At 42.0% G+C, this 20,611-nt stretch overlaps 1 protein-coding gene across 1 annotated transcript in view; it reads right to left on the reverse strand.

Annotated features, from left to right (window-relative positions):
* PCCB (propionyl-CoA carboxylase subunit beta) overlaps positions 1 to 19,334 on the reverse strand; it is a 111,719-nt gene extending 92,385 nt beyond the window's left edge. The window contains exons 1-3 of the mRNA XM_007457568.1: positions 19,302 to 19,334; positions 12,131 to 12,279; positions 11,926 to 12,020 (exon numbers count right to left, since the gene is read on the reverse strand). Coding sequence (XP_007457630.1) covers positions 11,926 to 12,020; positions 12,131 to 12,279; positions 19,302 to 19,334 — 277 coding nt within the window. The remainder of the gene's footprint in view (positions 1 to 11,925; positions 12,021 to 12,130; positions 12,280 to 19,301) is intronic.
* Positions 19,335 to 20,611: the final 1,277 nt, after the last annotated feature.

Raw genomic sequence — 20,611 nt, forward strand, 5'->3', positions numbered from 1 at the left:
TCTTTCCCTCCCCTTCTTTCTCCTCCCAGTCTTCTTTTTTGCTGTACTAGTGCCCCACCCATGGGTGCTCAATACAGAATTCTAAAGATCTATCATGTTATTTCTCCTACTTCTGATGCAAGACTCAGCCTAGGGTGGGTGGGAGGAGGAGTAAAAAGGGAGGATTTATTTACCCAACAATTGCCCTTTGGAATCCTTGCATGCTCTGGCCTATTTTCCTGTCCCTAGTGCCCCTTCATTGAATTCCTATGTCTGAGTTATTTCTACACTTCAAGACAGGAGTCACCTGATCTGGCCATCCTATTCTTGTCAATGACCATTGTCAGCAAAAAAGGGGGGAAATAGAAGGAAGGAGTAAATTTGGAAGAGGTGCCATATTTGGGAAAATGTGTTAGTCTGAATCTTCAGAGAAGCAGCTGCCAAGAGGGGAATTAAACACGTAAGAAATCAGTTAGGGGACCACCTGTGAGAGAAAATGGAGCAAAACCTGGGAGAGGCTGGGAGAACTATCAGTCAGGTTGCAGTCCAACTCTGAACCCCCGTCAAGGAGAAAGAGAAGGAAGAAGGGTGACTAGGAGCTTTTTAGACTACTATGCAGTTTTAAGGAAAGTTCAGCAAGGCTGTTAAGTCCTGGAGCCAAAATATTTCTGCCCCTGATTGGATGGGAGCAGCCTGGGAGAGGCGTGGCCTCAGTGCAAATTCAGCAGTTAATTTCAGAATAATGGCCAGAGCTCTCCGTCAATTAGGTGTAGTGCAGTACCGGTGTCTTCTCACCTTAGTGAGGTTTGCGTGGTAGGAGTAAAGGGTGTTGGAGGAAATTTTGGAGAGCAGCTACCATCCACGTGGGGAGAGAGGATTTTTTAAATGTTTCTTGTGCATTATGAATGCACTTCTCCCTTAATGTTTTATTTTAAAAACTGAAGGGAAAAAAAGAAGTATTTTAAATTCACATTTTTTTCCCCTGAACTGTGTTTCTTTGGCTACTAAGATTGGGTTAAAGAGACCTGGCTTAAATTCCAGTTAAAATTGTTATCAAGGTGTGGAACCTGGTTTTCCCCAGACCACATACATTGTTTCACACCATCTTGGAAAATCTTCGTCTTTTCTGGCTCCTTGGGCTCTGTGGGAAATGAACAGAACTGCCCTATCCTTTTTTTCCAGAGGCAATTCCAGACATCCCTTCCACCCTTGCTGAGCTGCTCTTGCTTTGAAGTTTTGTTTTGTTTTGTTTTGGCTGCATCGGGTCTTAGTTGCAGTGTGCAGGCTTCTCTCTAGTTGTGGCGCATGGGCTCCAGAGCACATGGGCTCTGTAGTTGCGGCACGCGGGTTCTTTAGTTGTGTGTGGGCTCAGTAGTTGTGGTGCGTGGGCTTAGTTGCCCTGTGGTATGTGGGATCTTTGTTCCCTGACCAGGGATCGAACCCACATCCCCTGCATTGGAAGGTGGATTCTTAACCACTGGACCACCAGGGAAGTCCCCCTTTGAAGTTTTTGCCATCTGTTGGTACCACCTTTCAGCATTCCCTGACCTCCACAACACACCCTCCTCTCCCTTCTCTCATGATGTCTGTGTCGGGCTCACTTTTTCCCTCTTTCCTGCTGTATTAGTCAGGGTTAGGGTTCTCCAAAGAAACAGAACTTTTAGGTGATAAATGATAGATAGGTTTATTATAAGAATGGCTCAAAACAACAATGAAGTACCACATCACACCAGTCAGAATGGCCATCATTAAAAGTCTACAAATAACAAATGCTGGAAAGGGTGTGGAGAAAAAGGAACCCTCTTACACTGTTGATGGGAATGTGAGTTAGTACAGCCACCATGGAGAACAGTTTGGAGGTTCCTCAAAAAACTAAAAATAGAGTTGCCATGTGATCCAACAATCCCACTCCTGGGCATATACCCAGACAAAACTATAATATGAAAAGATACATGCACCCCTATGTTCATAGCAGCACTATTTACAATAGCCAAGACATGGAAACAACCTAAATGTTTCGTGACAGATGAATGGATAAAAAAGATGTGGTGTATATATACACAATGGAATATTACTCAGCCATTAAAAAGAATGAAATAATGTCATTTGCAGCAACAAGGATGGACCTAGAGATTTTCATACTAAGTGATGTTAAGTCAGAAAGAGAAAGACAAATACCATATGATATCACTTATATGTGGAATCTAAAATATGACACAAATGAACATATCTGTGAAACAAAAACAGACTCACAAATATAGAGAACAGACTTGTGGTTGCCAAGGGTATGGGTGGTAGAGGGAAAGATTGGGAGTTTGAGATTAGCAAATGCAAACTATTATATATAGAATGGATAAACAACAAGGTCCTGCTGTATAGCACAGGGAACTATCAATATATTCAATATCCTGTGATAAACCATAATGGAAAAGAATATGAAAAACAATACATATATGCATAACTGAGTCACTTTAGTGTACAGCAGAAATTAAACATGACATTGTAAATCTACTATACTTCAATAAAATTAATAAAAAAAAAAAAGAATTGCCTCATGTGGTTATGGAGGAGGAGAAGTCCCACTATCTACTGTCTGCAAGATAGACCAGAGCAATTAGGCAAGAAAAAAAAAAAGGCATCCAAATTAGAAAGGAAGTAAAGCTGTCACTATTTGAAAATAAAACATTATATATGGAAAACACTAAAGACTCAACCAGAAAAACGTTAGAGCTAATAAATCAATTCAGCAAAGTTGCAAGGTACAAAATTAATGTGCAAAAATGTGTTGCATTTCTTTAAACTAATAACAAGTTATCATAAAGAAAGATTAAGATAACAACCCATTTACAATTGCATCAAAAAGAATAAAATACCTGGAAATAGGATTTCCCTGGTGGTCCAGTGTTTAAGACTCTGCGCTTCTACTGCAGGGGGCACAAGTTCGATCCCAGGTCAGGGAAGATCCCACATGCTGCGTGCTGCAGCCAATAAATAAATAAATAAATACGTACATACATATGTACATACATACATAGATACCTGGGAATAAATTTAACCAAGGAGGTAAAAGACCTGTACATTGAAAACGATAAGATATTAATGAAAGAAACTGAAGAAGACATAAATTAATGGAAAGTTATTCCACACTCATAGATTGAAAGAATTAATGTTGTTAAAATATTCACACTACCCAAAGCAATCTATAGATTCAACACAATCCCTATCAAAATTCCAATGACATTTTTCACAGAAATAGAACCATCCTAAAATTTGCATGTAACCACAAAAGACCCCAGTAGCCAAAGCAATATTGAGAAAAAAGAGCAAAGCTGGAGTCATTGTGCTCCTGATTTCAAACTTTATTAAAAAGCTATAATAATCAAAACAGTATAGTATTGACATAAAAACAAACGTGTAGATCAATGGAACAGAATCAAGAGCCAACAAATAAACCCCACATATGTGATCAATTAACTTATAATAAAGGAACCAAGCATATGCAATGGGGAAAGTACAGTCTCTTCAATAAACGGTGCTGGGAAAACTGTATATCCACATGCAAAAGAATGAAACTAGACCACTACCTTACACCACACACAAAAATTAACTCAAAAAGTATTCAAGACTTCACTGTAAGAACTGAAACCACAATACTTCTAAAAGAAAACATAGGCAGTAAGCTCCTTGACATTGGTCTTGGCAATGATTTTTTGGATTTGACACCAAATACAAAGGCAACTAAAGCAAAAATAAACAGGTGGGGCTACATCAGTCTAAAAAGCTTCTGCACAGAAAAAGAAACAATCAACAAAATGAAAAGGCAACCAACCAAATGAGATAAAATATTTGCAAATCATATATCTGATAAGGGATTAACATCCAAAATATATAGAGAGGGACTTGCCTGGTGGCACAATGGTTAAGAATCCGCCTGCCAATGCAGGGGACACGGGTTTCATCCCTGTTCCGGAAAGATCTCACATGCTGCAGAGCAACTAAGCCCCTGAGCCAAAATTACTGAGCCTGCGCTCTAGAGCCCATGAGCTACAACTGCTGAAGCCCACTCACCTAGAACCTGTGCTTCGCAACAAGAGAAGCCACTGCAATGAGAAGCCCACACACCGCAACAAAGAGTAGCTCCCGCTCGCCACAGCTAGAGAAAGCCCACGCACAACAAAGACCCAATGCATCCAAAAATAAATAAATAAATAAAATAAATTTTTTTAAAAATGGAGGAGTCAGCATTTGCAATTAATATTAAAAGATGGATGGAATTTTTAAACAATAAAATAACATGAATATTAAAAAAATAGAGAGTGAGAACTCATAACTCAACAGCAAAATAATAATAATAATCTGATTAAAAAATGGACAGAGGATCTGAATAGACATTTTTCCAAAGAAAACATACACATGATTAATGGGTACATGGAAAGATGCTCAACGTCACTAATCATCAGGGAAATGCAAATCAAAACCACAATGAGGTTTTAGCCTCACACCTGTTAGAACGGCTATTACCAAATAGTTAAGAAATAACAAGTGTTAGTGAGGATGTGGAGAAAAGGGAACACTTGTGCACTCTTGGTAGGAATGTAAATTGATACAGCCACTATGGAAAACAGTATGGAGGTTCCTCAAAAAACTAAAAATAGAACTGCCACTTGATCTAGCAATTCCACTTCTGGGTATTTATCCAAAGAAAATGAAAACACTAATTTGAAAAGGTATATGTACCACCATGTTCAATGAAGCATTATTTACAATAGCCAAACTAGCTTAGGCAAATGGAAACTGCCTAAGTGTCCACCAATCGATAAATGGATAAATAAAATATTATATTATATATATATTATATGTGTATATATATATATATATATCCAAATATTATTCAGGTATGAGGAAGAATGAAATCTTGCAATGGGTGGACCTTAAGGGTTTCACTTATGCTAAGTGAAATAAGTCAGTCAGAGAAAGACAAATACTGTATGATCTCATTTATATGTGGAATCTTAAAAAAAAAAAAGAGCTCAGATTGGTGACAGAGAGAGAAGGGGGGGCAAATTTGGTGAAGGGGGTCAAAAGGTGCAAATTTCCAGGAATAAAATAAATAATTCATGGGGATGTAATGTACAGTATGGTGACTATAGTTAATAATACTGTATTTCATATTTGAAAGTTGCTAAGAGAGTAGATCTTAAAAGTTTTCATCATAAGAAAAAAAATTTGTAACTATGTATGGTGACACATGTTAACTAGATTTGTTGTGGTGACCATTCCACAATATATACAAATATAGAATCATTATGTTGTATACCTGAAACTAATATAATGTAATATGTCAATTATATCTCGATTAAAAAAGAAAACACTCTATAATAGTCATAGTTTATTGCATGTTTACACATGTATCATTGAGTATTAAAGATTATATGGTCTTAGTTTAAAAAAAAGAAAGAAAGATGGAGAACCATGAAAGCCTATTGTGCAATTCAGTTTGAGTCCAAAAGTCTGAGAAAAGGAGGCTGGAGAGTGAATGATGTAATTCTCCGTCTGAGTCCAAAAGCCCTAGAATCAGGAACACAGATGTCCTAAGGGCAGGAGAAAATGGATGTCTCAGCTCAAGCAGAGACAAGGGAATTTGGCCTTCCTCTGCCCTTTTGACCTACTCAGGCCCCCAATGGATTGGACAATGCTCACCCACATTGGTGAAGATGATCCTTTTTTTTTTTTTGCGGTGTGCGGGCCTCTCACTGTTGCGGCCTCTCCCATTGCAGAGCACAGGCTCCGGACGCGCAGGCTCAGAGGCCATGGCTCACGGGACTAGCCTCTCCGCAGCATGTGGGATCTTCCCGGACTGGGGCATGAACCCGTGTCCTCTGCATCAGCAGGCAGACTCTCAACCACTGCGCCACTAGGGAAGCCCCAAGATGATCCTTTTTTACCTAGTATACTCAATCAAATACAAACCTCTTCTAGAGACACCCTCACAGACACACCCAGAAATAATGTTTACCAGCTATCTGGGCATCCCTTAGCCTAAACATAATTGGGTTCACACATCAAATTAACCATCACACCTGCCTTCCACCGCTATTCTCAGAGAGTTCATTCAGCCTTTATACCAATATCTTCTGGCTACCTGGCCTGAGAATGCCTCAGCTTCCTCAACAAGAAGGGCCTTCAGCTCTGTTCCACTTCAGCTACCCACAAGCTGGGCCTTGTAATCACCAAGAATTGCTCCACTTCCAGAACCTGGAACCCGGAGGTTCTCTCTACCACCTCTTTCCTCCTACCTTCCCCCAACACCCATTCTTCATACTGAATCTGGTCCATTCCCTCAACAGAACCTTTTAATTCTCACAGTATAACTATTTAAACTCTACCTACTCTAGCACTCTAGGCTCCCTCAACCACTTTCCATCACAATCACCATGCCAGGACCTCCCTGGTGGTCCAGTGGCTAAGACTCTGCACTACCAATGCAGGGGACCAGGGTTCCATCCCTGATCAGGGAACTAGATCCCACATGCCGCAACTAAAGATCCTGCATGCCGCAATGAAAATCCCATGTGCCGCAACTAAGACAGCACAGCAAAATAAATAAATATCTATTTTAAAATTTAAAAAAAATCACTGTGCCAAGGCCCAACCCTGGGTCACCGCTTCCTTTGGATCACTCTGATTCTGCTCAGACTGCCCACAGTTGCTGGAAGAAGTCAGAAAAATCATACCAGGTACATTAGTTTCCTAGAGCTGCTGCAACCTATTACCACAAAATTGGTGCCTTAAAACAACAGAAATTTATTTTCTCACAGTTCTGGAGGGCAAGAGACCAAAATTATGGTGTCAGCAGGGACAATCTGCCTTCAAAGGCTCCAGAGGAGAATCTTTTCTTGTCTCTCCCAGCTTCCGGTGGTTCCTGGTTGTTCCACTTCCAGGACATGGAACCCGGAGGTTCTCTCTACCACCCCTTTCCTCCTACATTTCCCATACCCTTTCTTCATACTGAATCTGGTCCATGCCCTGGTGTTCCTAAGGTTGTGGTAGCATCCCTCCAATCTTCATCTTCACATGGGCTTCTTCCCTGTGTCTCCTTGTCTGTGATCTCCCTCTTCCTTTTCTTGTTAGGGTACCAGTCATTGGATTTAGGGCCCACCCTAAATCCAGGATGACTTCATCTTGAGATCAATAACAAGATTACATATGCAAAGATCTATTTCCAAATAAGCTCACATTCACAGCGGTGCCAGGGGTTAGGGCTTGGACATACCTTTTGGGGGGACATCATTCCCAACACTGCACTAGGTCACTGAAGATTCTTGCCTTGCTGTTCTCTTCAATGCTATCTCTGCATGTCCAAATCTAATGCCTCCAGTTTCAAACACCGTTTCTTCCGCAAAACATTTCCACAATTTCCCATTATAAGCAACCTCTTCTTTCTCTAAACTCCCATCTGCTTTTTGTTCTTAATTTATAGCTTTTATCAATTTCTACATTTTACTGGTGATATCTGTGTAAGAGAGCCTTACACTTTCTCTGGTTACCTGGGTTGCAGAAAAGTGTCTCATTAGCAGACTTCAGTTTGGACTCTTAGCTCTGGCTTGAATCATTTATGTTGTTCCTGCCGCCATTGAACATGCTGCCCTGGCCCCTCTATCCTAAAGGTCCTTGTCTTTCTCAACAAAAAGAGGCTTATGATTCTTAGTGATTCTAATTCTCTAACCAGTTCTCTGTCTTCCTACCTCTTTGCTTCTGCTTTCCCTCAGTGCTCTGCTCAGCAACCTGTCCCTTTTCTACTTCCACCTCTCAATCGCCCACCTTGTTCAGCCCTATGAAGCAAAAATCTGACACTTAGGCCGCTGATGGCTTTCCCTTTTCTCTCCTCTACCAGTTCAGTCCTTTGCTTGGGGCTTTCTCCTACCCCCTCAACCTGGCCCACTCGATAGCCTTAACTTTCTCTAAGAACGCTCCCTTCCCCTTCTTGCTTTTCCTGATGGCCTTAGTTCCCTTCCTTCTAATATCCAACATGATTTCCATTCCACAAAATTACTACATTTTTCTTTTGTGTTCCCATGGTTTGTCTCTACTTCTATGCCAGTACCTTCTTGATCAGTTGCATTAAAATTACTTGTTCAGGTTTTGCTAACTTCGCCCTTCCCACCCACATTACACTCCAATTCTATCTGTATTTATACCTGGCAATGGGTTTGGGATGTATGTGTTCAGAACTATGGTATACAGGGTACAGACATCCAACAGGGATGGTAGAGGATAAGAAAAACGATGTGGATTCGAAGAAAGAGCCCTTGAGCTCACAAGAACAGTTCCAGTATTGCCTTCTGAGTGTACTGATTCTACTACCCTTGAGGATGGCCTTTTCCATTTCAAACAAAAGAGTCTTAATGATTCTCCCTATTTCTGGATACTGGGTTGCATTTAAATTAAAATGCAGCCATGATACAAGAAATATTCTTTCATTTCCCCTCATCCTCCTCCTTTCTAGCCCTCTTCCAACTGTTCAGAAAATTCTAAGACAAGAGTCATGGTACTGGATTAAGAAATGTTTCTTTTAATTAGTGGCTTCTCCTCACTACTTTTTCTTTTATAATTCCTGCTATAATTCTAACAGGTTATATGATCTATGCTAATTTCATAATTATTTCTATTATAATGGATGGTTTAAAGCATTTGGTATGAATTATGCTGTTCTAAAGCAATTAAAGTTAACATCTAGAAACTGGAAAAGATAACTATTAATATATGACTCTCCACTGGACTATAAGGTTGTTTAGGGTAAGGATTCTATAATTTTTATTTCTATGTTTCTAGGACCAATGGTCCCTAATACAGGGGAGGTATTCAATCACTGAAAGACTTCGTCTCTCCCTACTCCAGTTTCTCTGGGAAAATGGAACTATCTGACCCTCAGCTCCATCATTAGAGGCAGCTTCTTTCTCGTGGAGCACAGGAAACCTATACAGTTTCCCAAGGGTGTTGTTGATATTTAAGACATACTTAGTGAGGAATATCAAAAGTAATAAAGATAATCACTTTCCATTAGGGTATGGTGCACCCAACCTTATGGTTGATGCTAGCGTGAGTGACCCTAAGTGAATGAGAGAAACAAGGAAGGAAGGTTGGGAAGAAGCATCTTAGATTGCAGTGCATTATAAGGAAAGTCAGCTCCCCTGGAGCTGACTGAAGTGATGCTACCATGTACTATCTGCTATACCACATGATTTGTTTTTTTGTCAAGGAGGAAGGAAAGAAGGAAGGAAGGGAGGAAGGAAGGAAGGGAGGGAAGGAGGGAGGGAGGGAGGGTAAGAGAGAAAGAGAAAATAAGGAAGGATGATAAGGGAAGGGAAGGACAAGAAAGGAAAAGAAGAACACATACTCTTTGAAGCCTTAGAAAACAGCTGCAACAAGAAAATTATCTTTACAACCACTTCTATGTATAGGAAAGGATTAAGTAAATATTGATATTATTCCGTACTTCCAGAATCAGATGATCGTAGGCTATAAGAGGCCCTAGAAAGAAGCACTGCAGTAATTAGGAGTTGGTGAAGGGTTTCTGGTGCAATGAAAAAACATGCTTTGATGCCATCAAAATTGAATTCCAAGTAACACAAGCACTGAAAAAATCAGTTAATCTCTTCGAGCTGCAATTTTCCCATTTATTAACAGCAATAATAATACTGACCCTATAGAAGAAATGGAAGGATTAAATTGTCGGACAGCATATTTAGAGCGCCTTTCACAGTGCTGGGTGCTTAATAAATGGTCATCCTGTTGACTCCAGCTTGGGAGGAGAGGCCAGTGTAGATAGGAGATAGTGTAGATGAAACAAATTCTGGAGCTTTGAAGAAGATAATTAATTATTGCAAGGAAGGAATTGTCAAGAAGAATGAAGAAAAGTGAAAAAGCAAGTGAATCTAGAAGCAGGAGAACACAGCAAAGGTCATGCCACAAGAACAGTCTTGTTAGGACTTTGACCTAAAAAACATTGTTGCCAGGCCTTGCTGCCACTGCCCCTGGATTCTCAAGGCCATACCACCACTGTGAACGGTTTCTATATTGTCATGTATCTTTGCATTACTCCCACATTCAGAGTCTTGAGTGGGAATGTGTCAGATTGTCAGAGACTAAGTAACATGCCCACACCCTAGCATGAGAAGGATCTAATCCATTTGTCCTCAAGAGTCCCATAAAAGGACACTCCCTCTAAATAAAAGGGAGTTAAGATGGTGAGTGGCCAAGGAAAGGACAAATGATTTCTGTATTATTTAGAATAATGCTAGCAACTGTAAAAAACCAACCCCCAAATTTCAGTGACCTAACATAATAGAAGCTTATTGTTCACTCATCCAACATTCCAGTGTAGGTGTTCCTCCACATGGTGGGCAGCTTTCCTCCACATGGTGATTCAGGGACCCAGGCCTCTTCCATCTTGTGGCCTCACCATCCCTACCCGTATTCAACTGGAGAATACGGAACAAGACAAGTGGAAGAGGAGTCCTGCCTCTTAAAGATCCCAGCTACCCCTGGATACAGGATCAAGCTTGGCAGTGTGGTCCCCGCCTGGCCAGCCTCTTTTTAGCAACAACTCCACACTACAGAAAGGGGGTCACAAAAATTTGGTTGCCAGGTAGCTGTCTATGCCACATCCTCTACTGAGTCAATGTATGTGGTAAAATGTATGGGATTTGGGGACAGGAAACTAAAGATGAAACCACCCTGTAAAGATGGGGAACTCTTTGAGTAGGAGATTTGGAGAGTGGAGAGAGATACAGTACACCAGGAACTTGAAGTAAGTGTGGAACATCAATCCTGGGGTGCAAGATAGTCTGAACAACTCAGCACCCCTGACAACCTCTTTCCTATGACCGTTGCACTGAGTTCTTTCTAGTATAGGGCACTTGGTGAAGTGCAGAGGTTGACAAGTGTGACATAATGGTAGCTATCTCCAAGAGACTAGGTAGCATTTGGGAAGTGTCAGGTGAGTGGTGGGGGCAAGTGCTATAAAAGTTCAAATAGGGAGGGGCTTCCCTGGTGGTGCAGTGGTTGAGAGTCCGCCTGCCGATGCAGGGGACATGGGTTCGTGCCCCGGTCCGGGAAGATCCCACATGCCGCGCAGCGGCTGGACCCATGAGCCATGGCCACTGAGCCTGCGCATCCGGAGCCTGTGCTCTGCAACGGAAGAGGCCACAACAGTGAGAGGCCCACGTACGGCAAAAAAAAAAAAAGTTCAAATAGGAAGTTATCACTGACTGCTGAGGGCTTAGGGCAAGGGTTTAGTCCAGGTCCTCCAAGAAATTTTCACCCAGACAGGGTTGAATATGTAATAAATGTATTAATGTGATGTCCGTGAGAGAAAATGGTGAGGGAGCCAGGGGAGTCTGGGAGAGACTCTAGACTGTGAGCATAAGGTAAATCTGACCCTGAGTGAAGGAGACAGGAAAGGACCAGAGCAAGACCATCAGGGAGTCCTTAAGGAAAGTCACCCTCCAGATGAGTCCCACATCTCCCAGGAACTTCAGTTTCTCTGCCACACTCAGTCATTGGCTGGAAGCAGCCTGCAAGATGTGTGGCCTCAGAGTGAATCCAGCCATGGATTTCAGAGAGCAGTAGCTGAGGCCCTTGGTCAATTATACTCCTTGCAGTTGGAGATCTGAAAGGTTCATTCTCACAGCCACCACAGTCTACCCTTAGCCTCACACGGATCTGCCTCTTCCCACAGGTTTGGGAAGCAGTTCCTCTCTTTTCCTGTGGGCCTTTCTTCCTGAGAGGAAACTCAGAAGAGGGCATTTAGTAGCACAAGCTATAGTCTCTGTCGCTAGAGTTGATCTCAGAGCCACAACTGGTATTCATCCTCTCCCTCCTTTACCATCCATTCACAAATCCCCTCATCCTCAGCAATCACTTCGGCTGGTCTTGTTGACTTACCTGGTGATGTGACCCAAACTTTCATTCTGGAAGGGTCTGAACCATTGGTAATCATACGTTTCCCAGGCCGGGTTGCATTGTATGTCCATTCATGGCTACAACAGAGAGCGCCAGGAGGCGCCCAAGTGGATTGCTGGCTTCCACATGTGTTCCCCTTTGTCCCTATTGTGTAAAAGCAGCCCCCCTGCTGATCAAGGTCAACTACTCTTGACGGATAGTGATTCTTCTCGCTTGCTGGTGCCTGGACACACTCAACTCAAGCACCCTGGCAGCAGCTGCAGCTTGTAATTCAATGCGGTCCTTGTTATATCCTCCGGCACAAGTGTGCCCTCTTTGGGGACTTGGATGTCTAACCTGCAGAATCAAGAGTTGTGGGTACAGGAAGCACAAAATTCCTCGGTGGGGCATTGGGTGTCATAGTAAGTGGGGTCACTTCTGCTTGGTTCCCAGACCCATGTATTCTTCCTAATTAGGACACAGCGCCATATAGAGGTCTCTGATTTAACACATACACCGTGTCTTGAAGGCAGGCGCCCCATCCACCCAAACCCTATACTGTACTTGCTGCCTCTATCCAGTACTTCAGTGCCCTTGGAAGGCTCTTGCAGACCTGCCTTAGCTGAGCATTTTGATGTCTCTGGAGCTCTGCTACTCTAACAATTAGGTCTTCATCCTGCCACTCAGCTGTGTATTCCCTTCCCCTGATGGAGATAAAGGTCTCTTTGTAACCTATCCCACAGGCCTATGGCTCTCTCACTTAACCAAAAATTGCTTGTTGTTAATGGCCTTCAGTCTCTCATGATTTCTCTGCAGGCATCAATACAACTTGGTAGTAACTACCCAATTTTACTATCTTCGTAGGCATTGTTCCTTCCCATGTTTTTCAAATGCCAGTGTCGTCACATCTGCCACAGCATTCCCCTCCACTGGGCCATTTTCCCAGGTTAACATTGGTGGAATCTTTAGCAACTGAGCTACCATCTTGTGTCAGGAACTATCTATGCCCCACCTACAAACCAGGTTGGCATTCTCTTTGGTTGGCAGTAGATGAGTCAGTCCAAGTTTTTATCTTACCACCTGTTTTCTCGGACCACTTCTGATACCACTTGTGTAAGTCCAGGTCCCTGAGAAATGATGCAAAACAAGATTAATCATGCAAGAAATGTGCTAGAGGAAATGACTATTGGAGAAAATGGGGTGGCAAAAAAAGGAGACTGGGAGAGCCATCAGATTACAATGCAAGTCTGATTCTGAGTGAAAGAATGAGGGAAGGAAGATTGGATGTAAGCATCTTACACCCCAGTGCAGTTCTAAGGACAGCTTGGACGGTTGTTTTAGTATTTCTCAGAGTCATCTGTCAGAGGAGTCTGGCATCTCCCAAGAATGGGCCTACCTTAGTATCTGTGCCATGCTCAGTCATTGTCTGGGAGCAGTCCATGGGAAGCAAAACCTTGGTGCAAACAGTGATGAATTGCAGAGGGCAATAGCTGGTGCCCTCATTCAATTATGCTCACTGCAATCAGAGATCTGAGAGGTACATTCTAGTGGCCTCCATGGCAATCTTTGTAGAGGAGGTGAAATAGGGTCAGGGCCTAGAAAATAGGTAGTAATTAGATAAGTAGCAGTGGGCAGAAGATACATCCAATGGTGACTGGTAGGCAGAGTGTTCTAGATAAAATAAATGGGGCACTTTATCTGAAGAGCACCATGTCTGAAAGGCTCATTTTAGCGATGTCATGGGAAAAATGATGGAAGTGTACGTAAAAATAAAATTGTTGTGGGCCTTGAATACCAAGGTAAGAAATTCAGACTCTATCTTATTGGCATTGGGAAGTGATGGACATATTAAATCTACATTTTACCCACCTTCTCAGTAGCCTTGAATACTAATGATCACTCTCTTCTTTTTCACTTTCTCCTTCATGAAAAATTCTCTTGGCTTCTTTTTTTTTTTTTGGCAGTACACGGGCCTCTCACTGCTGTGGCCTCTCCCATTGCAGAGCACAGGCTCCAGACGCGCAGGGTCAGCCACCATGGCTCACGGGCCCAGCCGCCCCGCGGCATGTGGGACCCTCCCGGACCGGGGCATGAACCTGCGTCCCCTGCATTGGCAGGCGGACTCCCAACCACTGCGCCACCAGGGAAGCCCTCTCTTAGCTTCTTTGACATCACATACTCCTAGTTTTTCTCCCGTATCATTGGCCACTCATTCTCAGTCTCCCTTGTGCAGTTACTCATGACTTGAAGTTGGGTGGTTTGCCCAGAGGAGAATATAAATGGGGAAGAGCAAAAGTCTAAGGGTAGAATTAGCTAGTTAGTTAGTTAGTTAGTTAGTTAATCCATCTAAGCAACTATTTCATGATTATGCCATTCTCAAACCTAAACTCTTCAATGAATTCTCAATATTCATATGATAAAGGCAAACATTCTTTTTAAAAATACTTATTTATTTATTTATTTATTATTGCATTGGGTCTTAGTTGTGGCATGCGGGCTTCTCTCTAGCTGTGGTGCGTGGGCTCCAGAGCGCATGGGCTCTGTAGTTGCGGCACACAGGCCCTCTAGTTGTGGTGTGTGGGCTAAGTAGTTGCGGCACACGGTCTTAGTTGCCCCACGGCATGTGGGATCTTAGCTCCCTGACCAGGGATTGAACCTGTGTCCCCTGCATTGGAAGGCAGATTCTTAACCACTGGACCACCAGGGAAGTCCTGACAAACATTCTTAACATTGTCTCTAAGACCCTGCACGGCCTAGATCCTACCAGTCTCTATGACTCATCTAGTACCATCCCCCCATCTCTCTGCTCCAGCCAAACCGGTCTTCTGTCAACTCCTCAAAATCACCATGCTTCTCTTCTGCAGGGTCTTTGCCTTCACTGTGTAGAAGGTTCATCTCTTCCCTTTTCAGTACTTAAGGTCTACTCATCCTTAAATTTCAGTTTGACACTTCCTTAGAGAAGCCTTCCCTGACTTCTTTAAATCAAATCCTTCTGTTATATGTCTCTTATATCCTCTCCTTTTATTTGTAATTATCAAAGTTGTCATTTTACATTTATTTGTGTGAATGTTTGATTAATATCCATTTTGTCAAAGTCTCCAATGATACTATAAAGGTACATGAGGGTAAGGACTGTGTCCATGTTATTTTTCTAATATCACTTCGGACAGTGTACCTTAAATAATGAATGCATGAATGAATAAACAGTAGTAGTTCTTGAGCAGAGGAGGGTGGTGAGATTTGTGCAAATTAGAGACTTAAATAGCTTAATAAGTCAATACTGATTAAGATAAATTATAGGTCTAGGAGGCTTACATTAGAGGGTCTGGCTAGAAGTCAACTGTAAGTTTGAGGTAAAGAAGGTACACCAGGGCAAAGGCTAAGGTGCTGTATAAAAGGACCCCTAGATACAATGGCCTAAATAAAATAGCAGTTTATTTCCCTCCCAGGGATGTCTTCGAAGTTTACTTGCAGCAACATTCATTGAGTGTTATCTAAATAGTGAAAAATTAATAACCCCAATGTCCAACAATAGCAGGATACTTAAGTAGATTGCAGTATTACTATTCAATGGAATATCATGAGCTGTTAAAAAGTCATATTGTAGAACAGTGGCTCTCACATTTCTGTGTACATTAGAATTACCTGGAGGGCTTGTCAAAATACAGCCTGCTGGGCTCACCCCCAGAGTTACTGATTCAGTAAGCATGGGGTAGTGTGTGAGAATTTGCATCTACAAGTCCTTAGGTGATGCTGATGCTGCCAGGGACCATAATTTGAGAAACACTGTGGTAGAAGAAAATTTCACAAAATGGGGAAAAGCCTATGGCATATTGTCAAGTAAAAAAAAATAGGTTCCAAAAACAGTTTCCAAATAGAATTGCATTCATGATCTCATTTTGGTGGAAAATATATATGTGTTTGTGTACATATAGAGGCTGTAAAGACATGCAAATTGTTAACACGTGGATTTACAGGTGGTCTTTTTTGTTTGCATTTATAAATTGTTTGCAAGACTTCCCTGGTGGTGCAGTGGTTAAGAATCCGTCTGCCAATGCAGGGGACATGGGTTTGATCCCTGGTTGGGGAAGATTCCACATGCCGCGGAGCAACAAAGCCCATGCGCCACCACTACTGAGCCTGCACTCTAGAGCCTGTGAGCCACAACTACTGAGTCCACATGCTGCAACTATTGAAGCCCGCGTGCCTACAGCCCATGTACCACAAAAACTGAGCCCGCGTGCTCCAACTACTGAAGCCGGCATGCCTAGAGCCTGTGTTCCACAACAAGAGAAGCCATGACAATGAGAAGCCCACGCACCACAACAAAGAGTAGCCCTCACTCGCTGCAACTAGAGAAACCCCGCACACAGCAATGAAGACCCAACACAGCCAAATAAAATAAAATTTAAAAAAAATTTTTAAAATAATAAATTGTTTGCAGATGTATAACATCTGTAATAAGGGAGTTTGTTATCATTGCTTTTAATTTTTTTATCGTGGTAAAACACACATAACATTTACCAGCTTAACCATTTTTAAGTGTACAGTTCAGTGGTATTAAATATATTCACATTGTTGTGCAACCATCACCACCATCCATCTTCATAACTCTTTTCATCTTGTAAAACTGAAACTCTACACCCATTAAATATAATAATGCACCATTATCCCCTCTCTCAAGCCCTGGCAACCATCATTATATTTTTGGTTTTTATGAGTTTGGTTATTCTAAGTACCCCATAAAAATAGAATCATAATAATCGTAGTAAGCTGGTTTGTTATTGTTTTGAAGAAAAAGTGTTGATAAGACTTGTTGGGGGAAGTGGTAACCCCAAGGTTATAAGCTTTAGAGAAAGAGAGAACAATGGCATAATGAAATAATAGAGAAGAGCAACGCGAGACCTGAATATTGGGGAAATGATGTATTCAGTTTTGGATATATACATTTTAAGGTGACTACAGCACATCTAGGTGAAGAAGAAAGCAAGAAGCTAGAGATGTGAATCTGAAGCTTGAAGAGATGTCAAAGTAGAGATACAGGTACAACAATTATTCAAGAAGAAGGGGTTGCTTAATCCATTAGAGAGGGTGAGTTGCCAGAGCGGGGATATGAAATAAGAAGAGCTAACAACTGTGGCCTGAATTCATTCATTCAACCACTCATGTGTCCATTCAAAAATAAATGAATTAATACTTCAGGCCCTCAAAAAACTTATGGTCTGATAAGTGAGAGATGTAAATAGCTGATTTCAATTTAAGGTTATCTTAAATGTCAAACTGAAATAGGAGGAAATAATCCACTAGTGAAAAAGAGAATACACAGACATAGGAACACTCAGTGCAAAATCGCGGAACAATGGAGAAAGAATGTTTTCAGAAGAAAGATGTAATGAATGATAAAAAAATATTTTTCAGAGCGGTCAAGGAAAAGAAGGGTTAAGATTTATTAAAGTAGGTTGATATTGTTGACTTGTACCTTTCCTTTGTTCCAGAAGTGGGACTGAGGGCCCATAGATGAGGATAATGAAGCACAGGACCTCAAATGTTGCAGCCATTTTCCTCAAGACTGAGGCAACAAAACCAGTCCTGCTACTACCAGACACCACCACAACCTTCTCTCTCTTCCCAGTTCATAGGAAAAGAGAGAAGAAATAGGAGATCAGAGTCTAGTCTTGTGGTTGTGTGTTTATGGCAAGAGGCTTTTTGTTCCCCTCCCAGGGAAACATGCTTTTCCTCTATTCTCACCACCAGGTGAGATTGGAGTCAGGATGTGTGGGAAAGGGAAGCTGATTTCCTGGTTGAATGTATTCTTGAGTAGGCGACGATGTAAGCAAAGGGAAAGGAACAGAAGAGAGATGTCAAATGGGCAATGGAGATAGGCTATGGAGTAGTCTGAACTCCCACCATTTTTCATAGCAAGAATGAATAATTCCTGTTAGATGGGCCCTGAGGAAAGTAGCCACAATTGAACCATTTTGGCTGTACCCCACTTCAGGAAGCTATCACCAGGCCAGGGGGTGCTGGCAGTAGGAGACTATGGGATAGAGCGCTGGGAGTGTGAACCAAAGAGGTCCTGGAAGTGGCAAACCCAGAGATATCCTCCCATGAATATCTGGGCGCGTGTGAGTGGACACCCAGAAGTAGTCCTAGAGAAATACAAACACATACCCAAGAGAGACCTTGAACTTGGATGCCTGCCACTCAGAACGTCAGTTGCCAGTTAATGTTAGCCAGAGAAGCAGTGGCGACCGTCAGGGTAAGAACTTCCATCCTTCCCAGTTGGGCAGACCCTTGTCCAGACCCACCCCAACCATTAGCAGGGCCCAGGACAAGAGTACAAATGGCAGGGCTTCCCTGGTGGCGCAGCTGTTGAGAGTCCGCCTGCCGATGCAGGGGACATGGGTTCGTGCCCCGGTCCGGGAAGATCCCACATGCCGCGGAGCGGCTGGGCCCATGAGCCATGGCCGCTGAGCCTGCGCGTCTGGAGCCTGTGCTCCACAACGGGAGAGGCCACAACAGTGAGATGTCCGTGTACCACAAAAAAAAAAAAAAAAAAGAGTACAAATGGCAGCTTACATACCATATGTCTAAATATTTATAAGTTACAAATCAAACTAACAAAAAACTTTTAAATAAAATATGTTTCATTTTCCTACTTTGACAAATATATTTTCAAAACAGCATGGAAGGCCAGGTTACAACTTAGAATTTTTGAAGTCCTTGGCATTCCACACCAGAATGTGGCAGCACAGGTAGAGTTGGTCTCCCAAATATGGTTCCTGGCCCACCTCCCTTCTCTTTTTACCTTGGATCTTCCTCATTCTTCAAGGTTCCTAACATGCTCACCTCAATCCAAACATCAAATGTCTATTACCAACTGCTGTCCCTTGGCCATTTCTTAGACTCTTGGGCAAATCTCCCTGGCTCTGTGGACCCCTCTACCTGACAAGAGGAGAGGTTTCCCCAGAGTTGCCCTTGCTAGTCTGGGTTTAAGGGTGCTACTGCCCTGTCGCTCTTTCTCTCCTATTTGTACCTACACACCAAGAGGAGCTAGATCTTGAAGAGTGAAGGGAGAGGAAGAGATAAGATTTTAAAACATTTTGAGATTATAGTTTGTGGCAGAAACTGCTAGTTGCCATCCAAAGTCTATTCTCTCCTTCTTCCCTGATAGTAGAACTTCCATTTTACTTGGCAAGTTCATGCACCTACTAAAAGGCTATTTCCAGACTCCCTTCCAACTGGGCATGGCAAAGTGACTAAGTTATGGCCAAAGAAACATAAGAGAAATGTTATGCAGGCTGCTTAAAATTGGAGACTGCTTAAAAGGCTCTGATTCAGCTGGGAAGTGGGTCTTTTTGTTTTCCCTTTCTTCTTACTGTTTTCTGAAATGCTGAAGCTTCAGTAGCCATCTTGGACTATAAGATAATCTTGAAGGTAGATGTATTTGCATGGTAGGGTATAAAGACAGAGCCTGAGTCTCGGATGACAGTGGAACTACCATGTCAACTGTGCGTGGCCTACCTCTGGACTGTTTTTAAACATGAAAGAAATACATTTCTATGTTGTTTAACCACAGTTATTTTAGGTTTTCTGTGATTTCAGTCAAACCTACTCTTGATTTAAAGTTTTAAACTAGACTGGACTTTATTAACCAGAAAGTTATGGGCTCTACTTAAGATGCAATACAAGGACAAGAAAGGACAATTTAATATAGCATTGTTGAAAGTAGTGATTGGACAATAAATAAGTCAAACAGTAGGGGCTGTCTGTGAATATAGCTTCATTAGAATGGTGGGGGCATAAATCTGATTTCAAGAGATGAAAAAATTAATGGCTTATGAAAAAATTGAAATAAGCTTGAATTCTACCAAAAGTTTGACAGATTAAAGGAAGAGAGAGAAGATGAGGTCTGAAAGATGGTCTGAAAGAAGCATATGGCATAGCTAGATAGAACTGAGAAATATAGCAATGATGGATGGAGGGCTGAAGAAGTAAAACTTGGAAAAACCATGGAGCAAAGTCCTGGAGGAAGCCAGAAAGAGAAGGGAAGAATGAATGATGGGGAATTATGGAATATTTTGATGTAGAGAAGAAGATCTTGATTTTCTCCTTAAAGTAGATGTAAGGTCCGCTGCTAAGAATTGGAAGGCAAGGAAGGATGGGAGTTCAAAGATGTGAGAATGTGGAAAAGTTTTGGAACAGCCCCATACTGTGTCTAAGAAAGAGCTAGAACTTTCAAATAAGACTTCAATAGTAAAAGGAGCTACCATTTGTGATGCCTACTGTATGCTGTTTGTTACGCTAGTTCTTACATACACCGCCTGACTAAAAATGAAAAATCTTTCCAGTTTGCTGCTTATCTCTATAACTACTCCTTCTCAGCCTTTTTTTGTGGCATGCTCTTCTCTACTCTTTGTTTAAATATTGGTGGTCCTCAGGGTTTCATTCTTAGCCCTTTTCTCTTCTTATTTCCCCTGGGTAACCTCTATCTCTCCCTTGATTGCTCTTGCCATCTGACTCCCAAGTCTATATCTACAACCCAGATCCTTCCCTCCTACACCCAGAGCACCAGATTCATTTATCCAACTGCCTATAGGACATTTAATTTGGAAGTTCCACAGCCACTTTAAACTGCATATGTCTAAAACCTGCATTCATCATTTCCCTCCAAACCCATTTTTCCTGC

Source organism: Lipotes vexillifer, unplaced genomic scaffold, assembly GCF_000442215.2.
Source record: "Lipotes vexillifer unplaced genomic scaffold, Lipotes_vexillifer_v1.1 scaffold86, whole genome shotgun sequence".
NCBI lineage: Eukaryota > Metazoa > Chordata > Mammalia > Artiodactyla > Lipotidae > Lipotes > Lipotes vexillifer.